General features: G+C 38.6%; 1 protein-coding gene and 1 pseudogene across 2 annotated transcripts in view; both read right to left on the reverse strand.

The window, feature by feature from the left end:
* Nucleotides 1-1902: 1902 nt before the first annotated feature.
* Nucleotides 1903-8841, reverse strand: LOC116721482 (tubulin beta chain-like; annotated as a pseudogene).
* A 1340-nt stretch (nt 8842-10181) lies between these two features.
* The window catches only part of LOC116721480 (solute carrier family 22 member 23-like), a 37386-nt gene continuing 30429 nt past the window's right edge, over nt 10182-17138 (reverse strand). For both annotated transcript variants that reach the window (XM_032565230.1, XM_032565231.1), the window contains exons 8-10: nt 16957-16989; nt 15730-15856; nt 10182-15155 (exon numbers count right to left, since the gene is read on the reverse strand). In XM_032565230.1, the coding sequence (XP_032421121.1) occupies nt 13691-15155; nt 15730-15856; nt 16957-16989 (1625 nt within the window). In that variant the 3' untranslated portion in view covers nt 10182-13690. The remainder of the gene's footprint in view (nt 15156-15729; nt 15857-16956; nt 16990-17138) is intronic.

Raw genomic sequence — 17138 nt, forward strand, 5'->3', positions numbered from 1 at the left:
CGTACCTTTTTAAAAGCCCATCTAGGGACAAGTGCTGTGAATTAGCTGTTGCTATTGCACTATGACGCAAATATGGGACTGCTGTTTTGTTCAGTTTGTCTATGTCGATGTGTGTCTGTCCCTACCAAATAAACTAAAAAAAAAAATATATATATATATATATATGCAGTTATTGAGAAGAAGAAAGTTAGTAGAGACTAACATGAAATGAATTGCAGGTGCAAGTACTGACCTCTTATTTATCTGTAAAATTCTTTAATACAATTTTCGTTTTCCTTCCTCTTTTAAATTATGCACTTTTTGTGTTGGTCCAGCATAGTAAAATCCAATAACATACAAAGAAATGTGTAGCTTATTACGTGACAAAATCTCTAAAAAATTTAAGAAAATGCATGCATTTGAAAGACACTTTATCCAAAGTGAATGCAAGGACAATTTATGACAACTTATTTTTTATGTTGAGCAGTACTTCATTAGAACAGATAAAAAGCTGTTTTGTCCTGAGATGAAAAAGATTGTCTCAAATTAAAATGCAAACTAAACAAGGACCTCCCAAGAAGCTGTTGTCTTTTTCTTTTTCAGAATTAGTCTTTACAGAGTCATATCATCAGAAAACTGGATTCAGTTTCCCTTGGTAGATGTACATACTTTGGTCTTTTCTGGTAGGCTGTATTTATTTAACACTAACAAGATAATTTTTATCAGTACTTCTTCACAGGGAAATACCAAAATGAAAGTTGTTTTGCATTTGTTATCCTGGCCTATTGTAAGTAAGCATTGCCTCACATCTATGTTTTTACCTTCCCATAAGTTATTTCCTCAGGCCATCACTCATCTTAAAGCATTTGGTTTCTGTCAGCTGTCAAATGAAAGAAAATTATTGGTTTCCCCACATATCTATGGGTGTGACCTGACGCACAAAAACAGTTCTGGAGCCTGTTTGTCCGTTTCTCTGTGCATGCTCTTGTTACTATGTTCCAGTCCTAGGACAGACTGATCATATCAGTTTTATCTATCGTCATCTTTAGTTTTGCATGGCTTATTTCACTTTCTCCACACTGTTACTCTCTAACAGTGTTCAGCGAACACTGTTCGAGAACATAACAATCTGGTTGCTCAAACAAGTCAGTTTGATACCTTATTGCAAAATAATGCAACACAACAGGATCTCACAACAGGTGTCTTTGTTTGAGCTACAGACTCCTAGAGAGTTTTGACACATGAATGGTTCAAGTGTTTCTCAGAAAGGTTGTTATAAATTATCTAGAGATGACAAGCTTGTACACAACCTAAAAGGTGTGTATAGGTGTGACAGAAAAAGAAAAGGTTCATCATTTCTCAGGAAATCAAAGGATGGCCCTGGTTTTGGCAAGTATTATTTGTATTTTGTATAGACAAAAAAACAAAAGTATAAATTTTACATCAACTTCTTGTTATTTTTTAGAATCTTACTTTCTACCATTGTATGTTGTTTAAGGTTTACTTAAATAGGTGGCATTTGTCAAGGGAATATTCACATGGATGACAGGAAAACAAGTTTGTAAGGATAACACAAATCATTATAATGCCTCCATCTGTTTGATTTGTTTCCATGATTTATCCCAATAATGTATCCTAGTTACAGTTTTTCTCAGTAGCTTTGGTGCATTTCTTGAATCGTTTTTGCCATTTGCGGAACAGTAAGTGCATTTCTCAAAACAATGTGTGAAACCAGCAAAACACTATGGACAAACCTGCAAAATCCAGTTTCTTTCTTAAAACCCTTAATTCAGGCCTTATGCTGCCAGTTGTCAGCTATAACAACAGTAACAAAATATGGGAAAACATACTTTAATGTGCTTCAATTTATATGTTCAAGCCTTTGCACACACATTTTATTCATAAAAAAAAGTAAACATGACATGAAGTTTAATTTGAATCGTTTATTGTACATTGTAGACCATAGATGCTTGATGAAGTGTTTGTTACAAAACTGTAAAGCAAATGTCTGTGCTTGTTCTTACATTTGCAAAGCATTATTATGGAAATAAAATACATCATCCCTTAGTTTTGTCAGGTTCTACCACTAATTAGCTTTGGCAATAGCAATGTTTTTCAGCAGCATTATTTAGAATAAGCATTTAGTTTTAATCTGCACTCTGCAATATTAAATTAAACATCTATATCTGAAGCATACTACATGTGTTCTAGAACAAGTTCAATGCCAATGTCTAATCAGTGCCGCACATCTTCCTCATCTTCTATTTCGTCTTCCTCATATTCGCCCATTTCATCAGCAGTGGCATCCTGGTACTGCTGATACTCTGACACCAAGTCATTCATGTTGCTCTCAGCCTCAGTGAACTCCATCTCATCCATTCCCTCTCCAGTGTACCAGTGAAGGAAGGCCTTGCGACGGAACATGGCAGTGAACTGCTCCGAGATTCTCCTGAAGAGCTCTTGGATGGCCGTGCTGTTCCCGATAAAGGTGGCAGACATCTTAAGGCCACGAGGGGGAATGTCGCAAACGGCTGTCTTGACATTGTTGGGAATCCATTCCACAAAGTAGCTGCTGTTCTTGTTCTGGACGCTCAGCATCTGCTCATCCACTTCCTTCATAGACATCCGCCCGCGAAATATGGCTGCTACCGTAAGGTAGCGCCCGTGGCGGGGGTCGCACGCTGCCATCATATTCTTGGCATCAAACATTTGCTGAGTGAGCTCTGGCACAGAAAGGGCACGGTACTGCTGGCTGCCACGGCTCGTGAGGGGTGCAAAGCCTGGCATGAAGAAATGTAAGCGAGGAAATGGCACCATGTTGACTGCCAACTTGCGGAGGTCGGCATTGAGTTGGCCAGGGAAGCGGAGGCAGGTGGTTACCCCACTCATGGTGGCTGACACCAGGTGGTTTAGGTCTCCATAGGTTGGTGTGGTCAGCTTCAAGGTGCGGAAGCAAATGTCATACAGGGCCTCGTTGTCAATGCTGAACGTTTCGTCTGTGTTTTCCACAAGCTGGTGGACAGAAAGGGTGGCGTTATAAGGTTCCACCACGGTGTCTGACACTTTAGGGGAAGGCATGACACTGAAGGTGTTCATGATCCGGTCAGGGTACTCCTCACGGATTTTGCTGATGAGCAGTGTGCCCATCCCTGAACCTGTGCCTCCACCCAAGGAGTGTGTAAGCTGAAAAGCCCTGAAGGCAGTCACAGTTTTCAGACTCCTTTCTCACCACATCCAGGACCGAGTCCACCAGCTCAGCTCCCTCCGTGTAGTGACCTTTGGCCCAGTTATTTCCAGCTCCACTTTGACCTGCATGATAGAAAAGGTTAAAGAGAGTTATTGTTGAAACAAAATTTAACAATGAACTATTTTGAACAAATGAGCATGATCTACAGAGGGCTCTCTCCACACTGCTGCACTGAAATAGTTTGCAGGCTCTCGATTTATTCTTTCTCCTAATAATAGAACTTTGGTAGGTGCCCATACACCCAAAATCTCTTTTAAAAGCAAGGTTTATTATTTTATCTGAATTTTATTTGTGAAAAAAATGTGCTGATGAAACTTTTTTATGAATTACAGGAAAACCCTACTCCTTAAACTTTGCTACATTTCAATACTTACACATAACAACTACACGAAATGTATAAATGGTTTTCAGTATTTGTAGAAATAAACATCCTCCTTTAACTTGGCATCACTAAATAAAATTCAGTACAATCAATTGCTTCAGAAAGAACCTAATTAGTACATAGAGTCTGCCTGTGATATGCAAAGGCTATAGGCATTTTTGTTAGAAAACCTTAGTAAATAAACAGCATCATAAAGACTGAGGAACCCGACAGAGTACATAAATTACACTTTTGAGAGTAAAGTCATAAAATAACATTCTCGATATAATCAGATGCAAAAAATAAAAATAATAATTTAGACCTACATACAAAATGTTATATGTGGCAGAAAGCCAACACTGCATACCACTCCTCTTGCCTCAGTTAAACAGGGTGGAGGCATAATCATGATATGGGGGCATGTTTTTCTGTGGGAACTGGGGAAATGGTTAAAGTTGACAGGAAGATTTATGGAGATAATTATAATGTAGCCCAGTGGAAAAACCTGTCTGGGGCAGGAAAATACCTGTGGTTCATTTCCGAGTAGAACAATACCACTAAATATACAGCCAATGCTACAATGGAATGTTTTGTTAGATTAGCCCAGTCAAAACCCAGATGTTAAATCCAACTGATAATCTGTGGCAAGGTTTGAAAATCACTGTGCACAAAAGCTGTAGAGTCAATCTGACTGGATAAAAATGTGATTCTCTGGATGATCAAATTACCAATACAAAAATAAACAATTTTCAATCAGCTTCGGATTCTAAGGTTGACATTTGCAGTTTGCATTTAACTCTGTGTCTAAGTTCTATAATCCACAGTGTAAATGGATAAACACATGTTTTCTTCATAGAAAGGCAAATGACTGTAAAATGTAAGCAAAAGGTGTTTTGGCTCTGTTCTCATGCATCTCATTCATAGACTTTTAATCCTGCAATGTTGTGCTACTGGTTGCAGCAGAACTGCAGCTGTGTTCGAGACATCGGCACAATGGTGGCATTAGTTTCGCTTGGTAGTACCACATTTTCACACCTCTAAATAAGATAAAGATCATGAACATACCACAAAATCTACAACGGCTTACTTATAGAGCACCTGGTGATGGATTTTTCAGGGCTTTACATTCAAGTGACATAATCACCATTAAGCATCTGATTTGTGCAATCTAAAGTTGCAAACACCAAATTATAATCTCTAATCAGATATATACAACAAACTGTATTATAGTCTCTTAGTTTATAAAAGCATATAATATTTAGACTTACAAATTTTGCTTTGATTTTATTTAATTGATTTAAACTGTGGCAGCTGTGGAAGCAATACTGCCTTGCAACAAGAAGGTTCGAGGCTTGAATCTAGACTTTTATACAAAGATTTTGTATGTTCTCTACTTGTGCATGTGTGGGTTTTCTCCAGCTATTCCGGTTTCAAAAACATGTCAAAAGACATGACTGTTTGGATAATTGTTCTCTCTCAATTGGCCTCAGAAGTGTGTATGTGTGCAAGGTTGTTTTTTCTGTGCGTCTCTGTGACGCCCTCTGATGGATGGGTGACCTGCCCCTAACCCAAAGAGGGCTGGAGATAGCACCTTCCCCCCACATTTGATGAATGGAAGGTTTAAACTTGTGAAAGGTCATTATACTGAAAAAGCCCTCGGTTTGTTTTTGGTTTATGGTTACTTCAAAAACTCACATTTTTTTTTTGCTTCTTTGACACATTTATCAAAGAGGATGACATGTTGTGCTTCATAGTTTGCTTTTCTCTCCCTGATATGTGTCCTCTTCATTAGGTACACATGTCCAATTGCATGTCAATAGGAATAGTAAATAAGATAATCCCATAGCAGCAACTCAATGCATTTAGGCATCTAGACTTGGTGAAGATGCCTTGCTGAAGTTCAGCCAAGGTATGGGAAATATCATCTCTGAATACATTTGTCAAACCTTGAAGCAGATGGACTACAGCAGCTGATGACACACCAACTTCCACTCCTATCAGCAAAGAGCATGAAACTGAGTCTACATTTCACACAGGCTCACCATGCCCGTGTGAGACAGTAACAGATTGGAAAAACATTGCTTGGTTTAATAGGTCTTCAATAAGCTGTGACATTCAAATTGTAGGATCAGAATTTAGCGTACGAACATAAAAAGCATGTAAAAACAAATCCTCCTTTGCGTTAGTGGTTCAGGCTGGTGGGGGTGATGAAATGGTGCGTGAATTTGTTTCCTCTGGACACGTTGGACCATTGTCTAAATGCTACAACCTACCTGAACATTGTTTCTGAACATGTCTATCTCTTTACAGCAATTTACACATCTTCTCATGGTTACTTCTAGCATGATAGTCCATCATGTCACAAAGCTTATACAATCTCAAACTGCTTTCTTGACATAGAGTTCACAATGTTCCAATGACCTTCACAGTCACTGGACTGTACACCTTGTACATTTCCAACAAGGTGGACCACCTCATGGAAATGTAGTGGAGCAAATCATGGCTGGGAAGCTGACAAATCTAGAGAAACTCCTATAATGTTAAATTGAAGCAAAAGTTTACAACTTCTTGAATCTACACTTGATATCCATTGAATCTACTGCTTGCAGAGTGTGTCTAATAAAATGGCCAGTGAGTGTCAGAAGGTATCATTCTGATCATTTTTGGTAACTCAGCCATCTTCCTGATTAAAGTGATTTAACTCTCCCCTAAACACAACAATCCCAGCAGTGTATTGATATTGTGACTAATAAAGTACTAGGACATAAGCAGTTCTCCATCCATCCTTTGTTGACCAGTTAGTAGTGAATGTCTAGCTCCAAGGAAGGGGAAATGAAAAGCCCATCTGTGATGCATTGTTTCAGCTCCTGTAGCCTCATTTGTAACAGTGCATCCTGTGTTCTGCCAAGTCACCAGAAGAGGTGTCTGACTCTGACAATGACCAATATTTTCCACACCACAGAGAGAGGCTGCGGATATATTGTGCTTGTGGTACGGTGACAATAACACAATAACTGTGTAGTGTTCGCTCATGAAACTCAGCACAGATTTCACATAATATGGAAGCAGTTTCTGACATGTGTTCTATGTCCAGTTTGCCCAGATTAAGCAGTAGCATTTGAATTCAACATCCACTCACCAAAGACAAAGTTGTCAGGTCTGAAGAGCTGTCCAAATGGACCGGAGCGAACAGAATCCATGGTTCCAGGTTCCAGGTCCACCAAGATGGCACGTGGCACAAATTTGCTACCTTTGAACACATGGGAGGTGAGAGAAGAAAGAGAAAAAAAAGGCTTTAGTAAGATTCTGCATGTTGGCAAAGTTTAAAATAACACAGGGTGATTTACCCCCCTTATAGATGTTTTGTCTTGCTTTTTTGCCCTTTTCTTTTGGTCATAGTTATTTCAGATCAGCTAACTTTGATACCAGACAACGATGTCTGAGCAAGAACAACAATCTTATTTAGAAGTTATGTAAAGAAATGCTGCAATAATAGGTAAAACTGTTGTAACCATTGTGTTGCAGTTTTGCTGCAACCAGTAACACAACATAGCAGAAAAGATTGGATCTAGTAGGGCAAGAGAACAGAGCACATGCTCTCTGTGTACCTTTTACGGTGAAAGGGGAGTTTTGGGTGTGACACCACAGCAAACACACAAGCAATCTTTAAGGGTGCAAATACCTTTTCACAAAACAGTACACATTTAATTAAAATGTATTAAACTGCTAAAGTGTCAACTGCTAAAGCCACAAGCATATCAGGACTATTTTTGAGGTGCTTTATTTGTCCAGCCTCCTCTTTGTCTAGGGCCGTTCCAGAGAGCAAAATACTGCAGCATGCTGCACTGCTTACCAACTGAATTTCTGCAGAGTCCACTCAGAAAAAAAAAAATCAGCAATGCCCTATGCATTTTTTCCCTTCTTTTTATGCTCAATACTCAAGTTCTAATGTTGTATGACTAATCAAAAAGCCATGAGAATTATGTTATGCAGATGTTCAAATGCAGTAGTCAGTGAGGCTACCGACAGCAGGCTACACTGGAACAAAAGGATCAATAATGTCACACTAATAGGAAATGGAAAAACAGAGTTGCTCAAGCTTCTTTCAGCTGTAGCAGATGAGACCACAGTTTGATGTTAATACACCTGGAAAAGACATGCTGACTAATAAAATGTTCTGCTAAACAGACAGAAGCGTGCAGAGAACAAGCAGCAGATAGAGTGTGATTGGGATGAAGTTCAACATGCCACAACAGATACTTGAGAAAATTTTAAACAAGCCAGAGTGTTGAGGTCAGCTATACAGACACTGCAGGTACCTGTTGTCCCTGCAGAGAGAAAAAGAAAGAATGAGGGAGGGACACAGAGAGACGTTTTAGCAAGATCACTGTCCTATTTCTTTTTCCCCTGCACCCATGGTGCAACCTATTTTCCCCTGCAGCTTAACTTGTGACGTGGACATAATGTATTGTGGCATTCAGATGAGATCTGTGCAGTGTAACGCCATGCATTGATGATGAGAAACAGATTGATGTGGCGGTAAAGTATTCAGAAGCATTTCACAGACAACAAACGTTCCTCTATTACCTGAGGCCTCATTGTAGTAAACGTTTATCCTCTCCAGCTGCAGGTCACTGTCACCTTGGTAACTTCCGGTAGCGTCGATGCCGTGCTCGTCGCTAATCACCTCCCAAAACTAATGAAGACACATACTTTTCCGTTAGGGATTTGGAGCGTAAACACACCGCGAAATGGACTTTAAAGCGTGTGCGTCAGGCCTTCTTTTAGCGCTGCGCATCTGCAGGGTGGCAGATTGACACTCAGCTAGCTGGTGGGGGTACTTTGCTGCAGCCACCGAACCCCACCCTATGAGTCCAAATGTCATTAATAGTTGTCAATTTTAAGTATTTATCTCTCCAAAATTCAATAGAGATTCTGTTTTAATTACTTGGCTACAAAACAAATGCGTCTATTTTGATAAGGCAAGACGCGTGGCGTAGCTACTTGAACTTATTTTCGAAAAAGTCCTAACAGTTGAAAAATGTAATACCTTCGCCCCAATCTGATTTCCACACTGTCCAGCCTGGATGTGAACGATTTCCCTCATGGTGAGCTGCGGATGCGGGGGGGAGAGCTTTCTCGACTCAGGCTTCGTCCACTGTCCTGTCTGGCGTATTTCTGAAAATCACCCTTATTTCTATACTGTGTCGGCGAGATAGACGGACACGTTGCTGCTCGGATGACGTTAGGCGCGGCGCAGCATCACTCTCAGCCAATAGGAGCGCCCCGGGTTGATGCAGTGCACTAGGGGATGCTGCTGCATCATCCCTCCCTGACATCACCCTGTCCCGTGTATGGAAAAATTTTGCTTCTTTTTGCTGGATTTAGGCTGTTCTGTGCAAGCTCAGTTGACTGCTAGTTCTTTGTCAGGCGGCGTGGTTGGGGAGACTGCGTTATCTAGCTGTTTTCAATGTATGAGTTGTGTGTGATGCTGGTAAAAAAGTTAAGCTTGTTAAAAAAAGGAAATAGCAATACCAAGACAAAGGATTTTCCATTGAATGTCCACCAAGGATGTTAAATGGTGGACATTTAAGATTCACATGACAAAGTAAATATTGTAAAATAAAAGGTTTCCGTTTAAAGAAGGGGCTGAGGAGTCAGTGTCATACACACGGCTTTGCTGCGTGTGTATAGCACTTCTTTACTGCAAAACTCCAGCTTCACAGCTGCTTCAGTGTTAGCTGGAATAATTGGCTTGTAATCTTCTAAACTAAGTGTACAAGAAGCAATTACTTTAAAATCTAATTTCTTGGCAAAGAAATTAGATTTTATCTTCAATGACATGTTGTTCAGGAAAGTTGTTACATGTGAATACACTGCTTCTTTAGAATGTCACCTTCAGCTTTTACTGCAATTAATTCCAGCTAATGGTGTCATATACAGTTCTGGAAATTAAGAGACCACTGCAAAATTATCAGTTTCTCTGATTTTACTCTTTATAGGTGTATGTTTGAGCAAAATGAACATTGTTCTTTTATTCTACAAACTCCTGGCAACATGTCTCCGAACTTCCAGGCAAAAATTTATTATTTACTTGCAGAAAATGAGAAATGGCCAAAATAACAAAAACGATGCAGTGCTTTCAGATCAAAATTTGGTGTAATAACTGTGAGGTTTTCAATGGGGTTCAGTGCAGTGGTCTCTTAATTTTTTTCCAGAGCTGTATAGGCTAATTTGGGAAAATATTGTTTGATGTTGTCAAGGGTGTTACACTGGGTTATCACCGCCACCATCCCTCCTCCTCTTCCAACTGTTTTCTTTTTTTTTGTATTTCAGTAATTGTGCAGGATAAATGTCATTGTATGAAAATGATTTGGCAAGAACCTGGTTTCATGACATCATTTAATTATGGAGATCAACACACTTGTGCTTTACTTGAATGTCTAGTGTCTTGCCCATTTTGATGGGTGGTTGAGAAAAATAGGTCATGCAATATTTCTAGCTCAGTGAAAAGAAGAGGACATGGCTTACTTAAAAACAAAATAACCTAGTGTGCTTATCTTAAAAAAAAAAGAAAAAACATAAAACAAATGCTCAGATTTCATCAATAAATAGTGGTTTAATTCAACATGTATGGCTTATGTACAAGTGCATTATGTCTGTTAAAATAAAATGAAATCAAACAAGTGATACTTAGAAATGTACAATCCAAGGTTGTTTTTTTTTTTTTTACATTCATTTGAATCTCCCAACAAAGAGATTTTGAGTCGCTCAACTGAGAGAAGCAAAACCTGAAATATGTGCATCGGGTACTTCATCTCCCTGGAGGCTTATCAACTGGATTCAAAATTAATTTACCACTCCTTTGATTTGTGATCCTTCAACTTATCTTTCCAACAATAAATGTCAGCCCTACAGCCTTAGTCGCTGGTGCTGTTGTTGCTCTGCATTGCCTCCATTTCACTTGAAGTTACACGTAAACCAAAAACCTAATAATAAAAAGTTGGATTGGATGCAAATGCGAAAAAAATGAAAACATAATCTCTCCTCTTTGCACTGAAATAGCTGCATGGAAGAAAGTGAAGTAACAGATGTCAGAGGAGACAGTACCAGTGTTGTGCTGTGTTGAAAATTACTATAGTTTTTTTTTTTTAATCCAGATTTGCATTTAGATTTCAAGTATACAAACTTTAATTTGGCTGCACACCCAGATAAATACTAACACACACATTGAAGACTCAGTCAACTGAGGCATCCACCCACTCACAAACACGGAAATGCAATGTAAAAGTTAATGTGTGAATAGCAGTCCCTACATTGTGTTCCAAATCCAAATTCCCTTTCACTCTTAAGTATGCCAGTCTATTTTAAATGGTTGCAGTTACTTGTGCTTTGAAGTGTAGTAGAATCGAATGTGGCATACACTATTTGCATCTGAAATTAGAGTACCACATGAACATCTTAGTTACATCAATAATGAAACAATCAGAGATCACCCCTAATCAATCAGCAAGTGAGCTATTTTTCTCATATCAAACATATATTTTAGAAAGATTTAGAGTTTGAGCGATCATTCAAACAATCAAAGATATGTAGCATTTTCAACAATTAGCAAAGTGTAAGGCTCTTCACAGGTCTTTCACATGATAACAGAGAATTTTATAGGTCTAGTGATGGATTGAATCCTGACAACACCTTAACAGATCACCTTAGCACATCCCTGGATAAATGATCTACAGAGTTTTATCACATTTCAGATCACAAGACATTGTCTGTCTTTCAAGGTATACAGTACGGCACTATTATTATTATTACTAATGGTCATTGTGAGGCTTGTTGTAAACAGTAGAACATCCACAGTCACACATCCTCCTGTACACAAGTATTACAACTTCAAAAGCAAGAAGTATGAAAGTACTACAACTGTTACACAAGTGTCTAAGTCCAGTAGGCTGCAGTCCGGAGGTGGACTTTTGGAAGCAAAAGTACTTCCATGAGAAAGAGTGTTTCATTTCGTCAAAATCAATATGTCAATTCGGAACATATCATTCTGTGTAGTATATTGCATTTTTTAAGAGCAAGTTGTGCATGTGTATGTGCAAATATGTATGTAAGGAAATAATGACATAATATGTTAATGTCATAACATGATTTAGAAAACACACACACACACTATAGGTTATCAATGCAGCAACGATTGGCAATCGCATCAAACATTTTGGACAACTCATTTTTTTCTTTGTTTTTTTTTTTCCTCGAAGATTTAACAGTTTTGTTTACACTTTCACAATAGATTTCATGCTTTATCCCCACTGCACAAAAATAAAGTGCCACCATATTAAGGTGCCACAAATACTGTAATAAGGATGTATAGCTCTGTACATTAAGGGCACACCAGGGAGAGTTCTGAAAATAATACTTTGGAAATTAAAAAGAACAAAGCTGAATCAAGCTCGAGAGTTAATTAACATACTTGGTGATAACTAGAAAAAAGAGGATTTGCATACAATTATTTTCACTGGCTGAAACAACTCTCAAACAAAAGTTGCTCCTTATCCACAAAAATCATCATGTGCTTAAAAAAAAGCTGTTTACCTATTTTTTGCTCACTTTAACAAAAAAATGCAACACATATAGTAGTATTCATTATGCAGTCTGAGAAGAGTTTGGAAACAAGACTGAAGTTATGCCACATTTGGATTTGCATATTGAGATGGGAGTACCATCTATTTTTAACTGTGCCTTTCTCCGATTGCTTTATCCAAGAGGCTGGTTGTCAAGTGTTGGCAGAGAATGGGAGAGGGTCTTTTTTCCCCTCAAAGAAAAATACATTTCATAACCAAAAAAAAAGAGCAAAAAATACAAAATGACTATCAAAAGCAATAGCAATCAATAAAATAATATGAACCCCAATGAATCTGCATTTTATAAATCTCATAAGGGATGCCTCAAGAAAGAAGTCAGTGTCCCACTGAAATCCCCTTGCCTTCAAGACCCAATTCTCATGAACGTCTCATTAAAGAAAGCAAATCAACTGGAAGTATTTCAAGTGAATAAAGTTATCTGTTGATTTCTGGTTAAAAAACATCATTTTTAGACAGAAGCGGATAGGCATATTTGTCCTTTTCTACGCTGAGATGAAATGTGCTAATTTTAGGGTCAAGAACCTCATTAGAAATCTAAAATTATGAAGCTAGAGAAAAATATGTTGGGTTCCCAAATGGAAAACAGCCTTACAGATGAGAACTCTAGAGAAATTGGCACATAAACAAACCCAGTCATCCAAAATTCAACATGGTGCAAGATCAACTTCACATTCTCTTTATACGTCTCCCACAAATATCCCCAGGAAAAACACTGTACTGCTATTTATGTTTTGGCACTACATCAATGTTCATTTTGGTTAGGGCAGTATTTGGTATTTGTATTTGGTGAAAAAAATAAAACAAGGTGTCCAATTTAAATAATTTACATTTACAACAGCAAAAATACTTTGTAACATTCCAATTTCTTTGTCCATATGCAAGGCCTTTTTCATAGATGCAAATTAAAAACATTTTATTTAAGCAAAAGCATTGGTGGTATCCATTGTTATGACTGGCTTTTCATTTCTTCAGTAGAGCTGATGACATCTCTGTAATCATTGGCATTCAAAATGACAGTGGTTTTCCCCTCTTTCTCTCACCCAAAGTTGTTGTTTAATTAATTTATTTAATTATTTTCAAAAAAAAAAAGAAAGAAAAGAGTACTTTATACGCTGGTGATTTCCAGTCATGTTCCTGAAGAGCAGATGTTGACATTACATTGTTACAAACCAGCCAGTGCTGCAGTCTCTCACTTGTGTGGTCTTCAGTTATTGGCGAAATCCAAGATTTCGCCAATAACACAAGGAAGGTTGGAGAAGCACTGAAGAACATAAAGCAGCTAGTGTATGACAAGTCTACTCAGATCTAGTTTGGAACAGTCTTCATGAAGTACCTGAAGTCTGGGCTTGGCAGTTCTTGTCCCTCCCCCCCCAAGCTCCATGCTGTTTTATGGATGTAGGTGCCTGCCTCTTGGTGCGACACATAAAGCTTCACATTTTTTTTGGCTGCAACACATAATCATGTCAACGCTGTGCTATTATCAGTGTTGTTTTCTGTGCTGGAAGTCTCCCTGTCCATGATAGATATGACACCAGAGTCTATGGGGGAGGACACAGTGCTGTCCATTAGAGAGATGGGAGCTGCCTCAGCAGGGACTACATCCACATTGGAATTTGACTGTACAGAATTTAAATCTAGAGAAACGACAGAATCTTGTACAATGTTTGTGGATGATTCTAGATGTAAGGTATTCACAATGTCTGTGACAGGGAGGACAGTTGGACTTCTTGCTGTGGTGTTGACGGAGGAAGAGTCAGCAAAGGGTGTGGGATCTGAGTCAGTAGGTGGAGCGCACGTGTGTGTTGGTGACACAGCTACTAAACTTGGAGGAGTAGAGGAATGAGAAGAGAAATCTTTACCATTGGAGGATGCCGGATCTAAATGAGCTGGCTCTGAGTTTCTAATATAAGGAGTACATGCAGTTTCAAATATTTTTTCTACCTTAGGGGGAATATCAAACTGTTGGGTAATGGAGGGTGAAGGTTGGGCGGGTTGGTCCAGGTCTGATATTGGAAGGAGGTCTTCTAAAATACCAGGAGCGTCCTCAGATACCGGCGGCTTGGATGTTGTAATGATCTCATCAGTGTCATTTTCCAGTGGGTTCGGAGACTCTAGTGTGGAACTAGGACGGGGCTCAATGACGGGGGTTGTGCAAATCAACAAGGAGGCCGGCAATGTTTGAGGGATAATGGGAGGTGAAGAGCCATGCAAAGCAGCAGTTCCAGTGCCATCCTTACTTGTGGGAGAAGGAGTCGTGTCATTTACTTCAAGATGGATATTCTCTTTTAGTAGGTCTGCAGATTCCTGAACTGCCAAAAGTTCTTCTGAATCTGATAAAAGTGGATCTGTGGCGCATGGGGCTTTGTGTAAAGGACTGGAAGACAGCAGGCATTCTTTGTTAGCTTGTATGATGGTGTCTTTACCTCGGGTCATTGCAGAGGCTGATAGTGGAAAAGGAGAGGAGTGACCGCTAAGGTCTTGTGGCTTAAGCAGGTCTGGTCCTTCCTTCAAATTATTGGTAACAGACAAATCTCCAGTTGCCAAAGCAGTCAAATCAATTGCAGAAGAGGCAGTGGAGGCCATGGTTGACAATGCAACGTTGGCTGTCTCATGAAGTGGTGTGTCTTGCACTCTGGAGTAGTCCCTGTTGGGCTCTAGTTGATGGAGCAAGAGGTGCTGTTCTCCCAGTTTCCTCTGGAGGAGAAGTGGCTGACGAGTGTAGTTCTCACCATCATCGATGGTCTCTGGGAGCGACTGGTTACGGGTCTCAGGCAAAAGAAGAATGCAAATGATGCAAATGAGAGTGCAACAGGCAAAAATGATGTGGTGAAGGAAGTAGCCTTTTTGATTGTGGAGGTCCATGATTGGTGCAGTAAGCATGCCAAAGCCAGCACTGGCCAGTACCAGGCCTACACCACCACCCCTACAAGGAAAGATATTAACAATGTTATTTAAAGAATGCTCATATACATATCTTAAAACAAGATACAAACATTGGCACCTACAAGAAATAAAAGCAAGTCCTACCCTGGGTAGACCCTCAAATCATTGCTATTAAATAAATTCTGACATTATTTGATGTATGTATTTTTATGATCTGTTATATTTTCAAACAGCAGCACCTGACTCTCAACTCTAAGTAGTTTTTGCCTCCTGTGGCATTACTCAAACGCAGCACCAGATGGCGGTCTTGAGGCATTTTCATTGGCGCTCCTTTTAAATGACCATACTTAACAGAGAGCTGCAGAAGAACCGATTATTATTCTGAAAGCAGTTCAATCTTGTAATTCAAAGATTCACCACGAGGTAGAGCCAGTAACATAACTGTGACTTTAGAAACAGTAAACATCAAGTCAGCAAAGTGTTTAGCATGCAAATAAATAAACAAAAACAACTTAAAAGTTAAATACAAAATGAAATTACATAAACAAAACAACCCTTTCTACTTCTACACATTCTTCAAAACCCTGATGGATGTTGACAATGGTGTAGATTACCTGATCACAGTGGGAGTGATTTCAGCACAGAAGAAGATGCTTAGGTTGCTGACTGCGTGAGAGGAGAACATACCGATGATGGAGAAGGCAACAGAGAAATCCCTATTCAGCGTAGATTCTTTCTGTTCTGAAGAAACAGCAGACACATGAAGCAATTTAACTCAGCACCCCATTTCATTAGTAAATGCATTATAGTACTTTGTGGAACATTTCAAAACATTTTTAGAAATATAATTTTGTTTTTTATTTGTTAGAAGTGTAATTCTGTCAAGAAACAAATTATAGTCGTTACAGTCTACAGAATGAGAGACACACAAATAGAGGCTGATAAGTAAAAGTATAAGCTTTTATGTGAGGGATACAAGACATGATCTGAAGTTATACAAAACATTATTTCTTATATATGTTTAAGCACTATATTGTGTAGTAGAATGTGTGGCAGTGACATAATTTACTTGGCCAAACATTCAACCAGTTGAATACATAAAAAAAGAGCTAAGCAAAAAGAAGATTATTATATGAACAAAGACCGCAGTTACTTAACTTCCCCACCTGCAACCATGATAACAGCAGGGATGTAACCAGATGGATCAGGTTGTTTAACATAGCTGTAATGTGGACAGCTTAAATCCAATAAATGTGTTTTATTACGTAAGGACAAGAGAATCTGAAGTTTTAGAGACTGAATTTGAAGGCCATAATTCAGTATTTTATGACATTTTATGTTGCACAAAGTGGTAAAAATCACATATACTTTTAAATCGTTTGGGTAAACATTAAACTGACTACACAACAATCTGTCTACATAACTACACACTGCAGTGTTATAACTAGGAGATGTGTGATTTTCTGGTTTCCTAGATCACAAATCTTCTGGAAGAGAAGATTTGTGATCTTCTTTCCCAGAAAGAAACCAAAACAAATAAGCCATAAGATGACCATAATAGCATCCAAAACTTTATTATGACCTCCTTTCTGCATCACTAACAGCTAAGAAGATGCCACATAAGTAATTTTCAAAACCTTGTCAAGAAAATGCATTAATCCATGTAATATGTTTTAAATGTGATGCTGTTTCAAATCGGTTCAATATGATAACATCATATCAACAAATTAGGTTTAAAAAGTAATCAAAGCAGAGGCAGTTATTTAGTGATCAACATTTGATCAAAACTGTATCAGCATATGCAATTAGTAACAATATAAGGAATAACCAGCTGGACCTACCTATATTTAAATGATTGCTGTACTTCCAAAGCACTGAAATGACAAAGAGATGAATGGATATGGATTACTGAAAAAGTGGGAACAATAATCACAAGTACTCAATCAAGAAATTAAAACCTGGTCAAATATTAAAAAACATTCGGTGTAGTTTGTTACTGAATAAACAGTGTTGTGCATTTTGG

Source organism: Xiphophorus hellerii, chromosome 6 (assembly GCF_003331165.1).
Source record: "Xiphophorus hellerii strain 12219 chromosome 6, Xiphophorus_hellerii-4.1, whole genome shotgun sequence".
Classification (NCBI taxonomy): domain Eukaryota; kingdom Metazoa; phylum Chordata; class Actinopteri; order Cyprinodontiformes; family Poeciliidae; genus Xiphophorus; species Xiphophorus hellerii.